At 34.6% G+C, this 8671-nt stretch overlaps 1 protein-coding gene across 1 annotated transcript in view; it reads right to left on the bottom strand.

Annotated features, from left to right (window-relative positions):
- LOC149806713 (TPR repeat-containing protein DDB_G0287407-like) overlaps positions 1-8671 on the bottom strand; it is a 152743-nt gene that overhangs the window by 17532 nt on the left and 126540 nt on the right. Inside the window, exon 22 of the mRNA XM_089956818.1 lies at positions 1195-1275. Coding sequence (XP_089812944.1) covers positions 1195-1275 — 81 coding nt within the window. The remainder of the gene's footprint in view (positions 1-1194; positions 1276-8671) is intronic.

Here is an 8671-nt window from a genome sequence, read left to right as displayed (position 1 = left end):
TGTTAAAAGCATTGTGATGTTACCGCAAAACACAAGAATCCTCTCAGGTTACAAACTTATCCCAGTTCAGCTGGATATAGTGATTTACGAAAAAGATAGATTATGTTCAAAAACTAAAATAAAAGCCACTGTTAATGCCAACACTGAAGCTGGAAATGTGATCCCAACTGACAGAATCACAAAAATATTCTTCATATTCATCATGCTCCTGGTGTCTGTCACTTCTGGCTCCACACACTAGTAGCACCCAATGAGAAAGAAGTGATCCTTTTAAAAACATAAAATAATAATGTGCACTTAACGATCCCATGCAGTGGCTCAGTATTTATACCCTATATACTCACTTATAAGTAGGGTCACGCTCCAAACATCACAGATCTGGATTTGCTGTCACATAATATGCTTGCAGATCAGGGTTTAAGTTGTCTGTTCTACTGATTACTCTTAGCAAACTGCACAGACCCAGATCTGCTGGTGCATTATGCAATGACAGGTCTGTGTCTATGCAGTTTGCAGTTGGATCCAACCAATATGTGTGCATATCGTGTATATTAAAGTAACTATGGTGATGCAAAGCTTACTAGAAATCTCTTTTCATTAATCGTACATATACAAAGCTGGATGACTTTGTGTAAAATCAAAGTAAATTTGAAAAAGCAAATTTATGTATTTGTACAGCATGACAAAATGATAATACATGGGCATAAACCTGCAAGCAAATTAGCTCCTCTGGCTTAGTGTTCTTGGTCCCAAAATTAGTTAGACTATGCTGATAAGCGTAATTATTTAATAACTAAGCAGTTTTTCCTCCCTGTTTTTCTTCCTACTATCTTTCCTTTCCATAATCAATCAACATTAAGCAAAATGCTGTTGTAAAGCTTGTTGAAAAGTGTAAATATATAAAGTTTCTCTTAATGCCTTTCACTAATAATAAATGTAAAAAAAAAATGCATACAGTATTTGAAAAATAGCATCATACACATATTACAAATAAGAATTGCAGTGGCTCTCTATTTAGCATACTGGGGTTGTGACTAACAAGGTGTGGGTTTGAATCCTACCATCAGACCAGCTATCGTTGACTACTGTGGTGTGTCCTTGGATGAGGCGTTCAAGTCCCAACTGCCTACTTGTGTTGCTGTACCACAAAACACAAAACCAATCAGGTTTTACAGTTTGTTTGTACCAACCTACCTTTAACTGCTCCATACTACCCCTGGGACTAAGAACTCCCTTCGTCATCAAAGCCTCTGCATAGTGACCCTGATCATTCAGCTGGGGACAAAAATTTAATTTTAGAGGAGAATTATTGTCTCGTGGATAATGATTTTAGCATGATGAAAATACAAAACGGTACATTTCTGATGTAAAATTGCAATTTCAAGATCAGAATATTAATATTTATTTGTAAGAAAACAACAAGAATCTATTGAAGCTCTACTGGCCTTAAGAGATTTAAAGGAATTCATAATAAATCATTTTCTTCTGTCCAGTTATTCTTTTTTACTCCTGGGTATAGAAACTATGATATTCTTGAGAAATTCCAACATTCCAAATTCGGTGACAAAATTATTTTCTTGCATATTCCAGATAACATGCTCCCAATATACTGCAAGACTGGTACAAAAGTTGTTGTCAAGGTTTTTTGCTTGAACTTGATGTCATGAATAAAAGAGTATTTGTACATAATTATCTCAATGTCAAGGTATACTCACATGCAACGTTTGATCTATAATTATTATATTTGGAAGAAAGCAAATAAGTCAGACATATTGAATTGGTATCATTCAGGATACTAAACACACCGGTTATGATAAAAATCCATTCACACCTGTTTTTGTTATCATACTAACAAACCAATATTTCTAAAAACCTGGATCAAAACCTTTGACCTTAAATTTAATGTCAGGGTGTGATAATCAACTTAGTTATTGGAATGCAACCAAATACAATGTCTGGTCAAAATTAATTTGTATATGTGCAAGTAACTCTGTTTATAGTTCAGTAATGTACAAGAGTACAAGCAATAACCGCTAACCTAAAGAGGGTCAATTAGGTTTAGTTTTCACACTCCTTCATAAAAGTGTTGATAAGATGGTGGTTAGCTCAGTATAAATTTCAAGGAGTAGCAGCAATGAGATTTCTAAGATGGCCACTATGGTGCCATGCTGGAGATCAGATAAGGACCATTTTCATTCAGAACCCATTATATACTGCTATTTCATTTTTTTTTTTAAACCAAAAGTTGATACGTTTTTCATTCAACAGAAGTGAAACCTGAAGCCAATATGAACTTTCATTCGACAGAAGTGAAACCTGAAGCCAATATGACCTTTCATTTAATGAGAAGCAGCCAAACAATGATTTTCAGGACAGCCATTAGGGGAGCAATTCTCGAGGGTGGATCAGCATTATTTTAAAACAACTATATTTTGTAATAAAGAAGAAATTTCTTCTGGCTATCTGTTCAGAAAAAATTACTTAATGAGATTTCTCACATTTGGGAAGTCATATTGGCACCATTTCTGTTTATGGACAACTACATACAGTGTGAAGTATTTTAGTAAAAACCTACACTAGTCTAATAGTCACCATTTTCATTTAGGACCAACTACATACAGTGTTTAAGTATTTTAGTAAAAACCCACACTAGTCTAATGGTCACCATTTTCATTTATGGCCAACTACATACAGTGTTAAGTATTTTAGTAAAAACCCAACTAGTCTAAAGGTCACCATTGTCATTTATGGCCAACTACATACAGTGTGAAGCATTTTAGTAAAAACCCACACTAGTCTAATGGTCACCATTTTCATTTATGGCCAACTACACATCATAAGAGTCTTTTGGTGAAAACCCCATGTCAAGACAACTGTGTTCAACAATAACAAGACTGACAAGATGGACACCAAGTCCACTATGCTGGACAGACATCTGATCAGCATCCTTTTCATTTAGTATTAACTATATGTACCATACAGTGAACCCCTCAAAACTTAAAATCCTTGGGACCAAATTTAATTTTCGGTTTTGGGATTACAGAGGGTATCATAAATAAATATGTCCTTTTATGTATTAGCGGTTGCATCACCTCATCCATACCAGCATTAATTTTTACAATAAAAACACTTATCAATTCTTAAAAGAAAAAAAACAAAAATGTTTTTCATGTGATTTGAAGGTGAGAGAAAGAATATCTTCATGCATGTTCATAGTTAATGGACTATTCGCTGACTGTACATTCAGTTGCCATCAGCAAAGTAGGATAGGCAAGGTCACAGGTCTGGTTATTAAAGCCAACAAACAGTATCAATCCTGATTAGACAATAAGTAGACAACTTGACAATAAGCAGATGATTAAATGTAAGCTCATGATTAGACAATAAGCAGATGATTAGGCAGTAAGCTGATGATTAGACAGTAAGCTGATGATTAAATGTAAGCTCATGATTAGACAATAAGCAGATGATTAGGCAGTAAGCTGATGATCAGATAGTAAGCTGATGATTAGACAGTAAGCTGATGATTAGACAATAAGCAGATGCTTAGACAATAAGCAGATGATTAGACAGTAAGCTGATGATTAGACAATAAGCAGATGATTAGACAGTAAGCTGATGATTAGACAATAAGCTGATGATTAGACAATAAGCTGATGATCAGACAATAAGCAGATGATCAGACAGTAAGCTGATGATTAGACAATAAGATGATGATTAGACAATAAGCTGATAAGACAATATTCTGAAGATTAGACAATAAGCAGATGATTAGACAATAAGCAGATGATTAGACAGTAAGCTGATGATTAGACAATAAGCAGATGATTAGACAGTAAGCTGATGATCAGACAATAAGCTGATGATCAGATGGTATGCTGATGATTAGATGGTAAGCTGATGATTAGACAGTAAGGAGATGATTAGACAATAAGCAGATGATTAGACAATAAGCAGATGATCAGACAGTAAGCTGATGATTAGACAGTAAGCTGATGATCAGACAGTAAGCTGATGATCAGATGGTAAGCTGATGATTAGATGGTAAGCTGATGATTAGACAGTAAGCGGATGATTAGACAATAAGCAGATGATTAGACAGTAAGCTGGTGATTAGACAGTAAGCTGATGATCAGACAATAAGCTGATGATCAGACAATAAGCTGATGATTAGACAGTAAGCTGATGATTAGACAATAAGCAGATGATTAGACATTAAGCTGATGATCAGACAATAAGCTGATGATCAGACAGTAAGCTGATGATTAGACACTAAGCAGATGATTAGACATTAAGCTGATGATTAGACAGTAAGCTGATGATTAGACAGTAAGCTGATGATTAGATGGCAAGCAGATTATTAGGCAATAAGCTGATGATTAGATAATAAGCAGACAATTAAACAATAAGCAGAAAAACTGGATCTTTTTTGAAAGACTTTTAGTTATTAATAAGCTATCTTCTTTAAGGTGCAAAGACTCTGGATTATCATATTGTTGGCTCTAATCTGTATTGAATGTTTATGTAGCTGTCATGCCCTTGGGACAGTTCTGGTTCATTGTGTTATGTGTATTTAATCTGTATTGTGTGTTGCATTTTCTCTATGACTATATATGTATATTTAATTTGTATAGTGTGACTGACATTTATCCACTATTGAGGGAAAGAGTTGGGCTTATGTGTCCAAAGTCATGTAAGGCAAACATTTTTGCTAGGTTTCAGTTCTAGTTCAGTCTTGATTCTAACCTTAGGATTTTCTAGAAACAAATGTTGTTCACAGTTTGATGGAGAATTCAATTGTAAATGACCTAAGGTCCAGAACATTATGTTGTGGTACAAGTCATGTGACAGTCTGTATATAAGTCTGAAGTAAACATAACTATTTATTCCATATTTTAAAATCATTCTTAGTAGAATCGAGTTTAAGTTGTGTTCACTTGAGAGGATTTAGTTTATTTAATTCATTCACTGGGATTACAAAGTGCTCATTGATTTAGGACTAAATTACAAATTTAGGATTATTGTGAATTCATTCAAAAACATTTTTGATTATATCATTGTGATACATCATGACTGTTAGCATATTAGCATTATGTGTCTGTTGGCATATCAGCACATTCAAAATTAGATTTCATTTGGAATGCTAGGAATTAATTCTGAATATTCTATACTTTTGGACGTATGATAGAATCTTATAGACTATTTGGGATTTAATTCACAATGCTATAAGTTCTTTTTAAACTCTCACTCTGTATTCTAGGGAAATAAATTATTTGTTGAATATTACAAAACTTGTTTTGTGCTCTTTTTTGTTACTTAGTGTATGACCAAAGAGTAGTAACAATTGTCTCATTGTTAAACCTACTACATCATTTGATAGCCACAAATAATCTGGCACAGCATGTATCAGGTGCATCATTTTTTTAACTCATGAACAAATAGGTATTTCCAGTCAGTAAATATTAACATTTGATGGCGTTTAAAGTCAAATACAATTCCAAGTCTGAAGTGTGTGTGTTATGGTTTTTATTGTGTGTAATAATGAAATCTGGGACCAAATACTGATTTCAGTTTATGGGGAAAAATAAATTATGATGTTCAAAGGAGAAATTCTGGTCACATATATTTTTGATCTTGAGCGGATTTTAGTTTACCATGAGTTTGGTTTTAAGGGGTTTCACTGTAGCATATAAAAAGTCTTAAAGTGAAAATCTCATTTCAATATGATCATACATTCAAAAGAAAGAGCCATAAAAAATTCAAAATGATCACCACTGCAGCTATATTGCATGTCAGATTGGCACCATTTTCATTTCAGACCAACATGACAAAATTCAAAGTCTTTTAGTGAAAACCCCATGTACAGCCAAAATGGCGACCATGGTAGTCATGGTGGAGATTAGATCATCACTAATTATACTGAGAACTTAACTTGACATCACAAGAAGCCTTTTAGTGAGAAGAAAATGCTGATATGAACATCCATTAAAAATGGAATTGCAATAAGATTGTGGCCACATTGTCTGTCGGGGGAGGGGTGGGGAAGAGCATCTATAGTCTGGCTCTGGTCCATTATGAATCAGACCATATGTCAGGTCTTCGACATATTTCTACTTGACAAATTCCAAATCAAACCTTGTTCTGTCAGTGCAAACATTTTTAATTTGGAAAAATAAAGTCATCAATGGCAAGTGCAATGTTAAAGAAATGTACAGCCTTGTACATGTTGTGACGTGGATGCTCAAATAGATAAAAATAAAAGCTGATACATCCTTACTCTATACAACATGCAAGATACCAACCACTAAAATAACAAGACTACAGCTTCATGACAATATCTTCAGTGGTTCAAAAGTTAGACCCATATATGGATTATACTTTGCTGTGACCCTGACCTTAATGCTGGGCAATGACTGTGAATATGCAAGACACGTCAAGTCAAAATATATAACAAGCAAAACTTTCATGACAATTTCTTCATTGATTCAAAAGTTAGGCCCATGTATTGATAGAGGTCCAAATATATATTTTCTGGGGCCCCGAGTGGCTGAGTGGTCTAAAGCGCTCTCCGTTATGGATCACTGCCATCTCATTTCTGTCTGTGTGGGTTCAAGTCTTGGATTCGGCTAATGTGGGTATGTGAGAAAGCTTCCCAGCAGCTTCTTGTGGGTCAGTGGTTCTTTCCAGGGTTTAACCCGTGTTCTTCCTCCACCATTAATACTGGCCGCCATGTACAGCCTATCGTGTGCTGAAAAATGGCATTAAATCCTACAACAACAACAACAACATATATTTTCCCTTCCCAGGACCAGGACCTTGTTGCAGTGGGCAATGATTATGGTATGTGACACTATCTAATCATGATAACATGTTAAAGTTTCATTAAAATGTTTTCCATGGTTAAAAGTTACACAAGGATTCAAGTCACGATTAATTTTTCCCTATTTGTGACTTTCACCTTGTGGTGGGGCTGGGGGGCATGGCTATGCTATACAGCACACTCTCTCTATACAATTTATATTTGTTAAAGTCATATTAAAATATCTTTGGTGGTTACAAAGTTATTATCTGGACTAGCATCCAAGTCACAAAATTAAATTTTCTCTTGCTAAGACCTTGTCCTTGAGGTAGGATGGCTTGTTATGTTATGTACACATAAGCAAACCTGCATGAAAATCTCTCCAACTCTTACAGGCAATTGTTTACAAAAGTGTGGAAAATGCCACAGACAGATGCACAAAAAGAGCACAGAAGAACACCAAATAGTTCACAGTGACCTACTTGTATTCTGTTAAAGCATGCACTTAAAGATTGGAGATAAGAACTGCAATCTTAAGAATATGTATTTCAAAAAGGCATGCAGTATCGTCCAAATTTAACTCCACTCCAAATTCTTGTATTGCCTCAAGGTAAATGATGTTAAAGGCAAGAGCACGATATGTAATGACCTAAGTGTAAAATATGAACATTGCTTAAAGCAAACATTGAATGAAAAATGTGAATACCTACGATTGCCAAAAGATCTAATACAAATGCATGCAAACATGCATAACAAATTTTATTTGTCTACCTCATGTAGTTTTTGCATCATTGTACTAAAATGTGTAAAAAGGGATATTTTGCCACAATGGCCTGAAAATCTAATTCAACCTACCAAATTTACTTGTCCACCTCAAGTGGTTTCTGATTATCATGTTAATAAAGTTTCTGTCAAAATTCTAAATATAAAACTTTTTTAAAAAAATTGAAAACTGCTGTAATGGCCTGAAAATTTTATCAGATCATATACATTACAAACAAATTTGCAAGTAAATTTTTTTATTTACATTGTCTTTGCACAATATTGCTAACATGACTTTCAGGATGGATGGATGGATGGATGGAGGGAACTAAATCAAAATGCCCCTGCTGCAAGTGGTAGGGGTAGAGTGAAGATAACAATGATGATGAAAGTGACACACATGTAAACCCAATATTAGAAGTAAGTGTTTGTGAAAGACATATTTAATTTCGATTTGCTTTGTTCCACCCACCCCAAATTCTGTACCCATTGCCAATTAAGTGTGTATATAGTTACAGGGTGGAAATATAAATAGTGTCCAATTTATCTTTTCATGCCAATTAAGTGTGTATGTTGTTACAGGGTGGGGATATAAATAGTGTTCCATTTATTTTTTCATGCCAATTTAGTGTGTATGTCATTACAGGGTGGGGATATAAATAGTGTTCCATTTATTTTTTCATGCCAATTTAGTGTGTATGTCGTTACAGGGTGGGAATATAAATAGTGTTCCATTTATTTTTTCATGCCAATTAAGTGTGTATATAGTTACAGGGTGGGAATATATACAGCATCCAATTTTTTTTCTATGCCCATTAAATGTGCATTTAGTTACAGGGTGGGGTATAAATATGTCCAATTTATCTTTTCATGCCCATTAAATGTGCATTTAGTTACAGGGTGGGAATATAAATATGTCCAATTTATCTTTTCATGCCCATTAAATGTGCATTTAGTTACAGGGTGGGGATATAAATAATGTCCAACTTTTCTTTTCATGCCAATTAAGTGTGTGTGTAGTTACAGGGTTGGGATATATAGATAGTGTCCAATCTGTGACCCTAAAGCAACTATTTGCCCCATGGCAGGTTCCTGAGGTCTTGTTCACTG

The sequence above is a fragment of the Sinohyriopsis cumingii genome, chromosome 1 (genome assembly GCF_028554795.1).
Source record: "Sinohyriopsis cumingii isolate HCF-2022 chromosome 1, ASM2855479v2, whole genome shotgun sequence".
Taxonomy (NCBI): domain Eukaryota; kingdom Metazoa; phylum Mollusca; class Bivalvia; order Unionida; family Unionidae; genus Sinohyriopsis; species Sinohyriopsis cumingii.
This window is presented reverse-complemented; position numbering and strand designations above follow the sequence as displayed.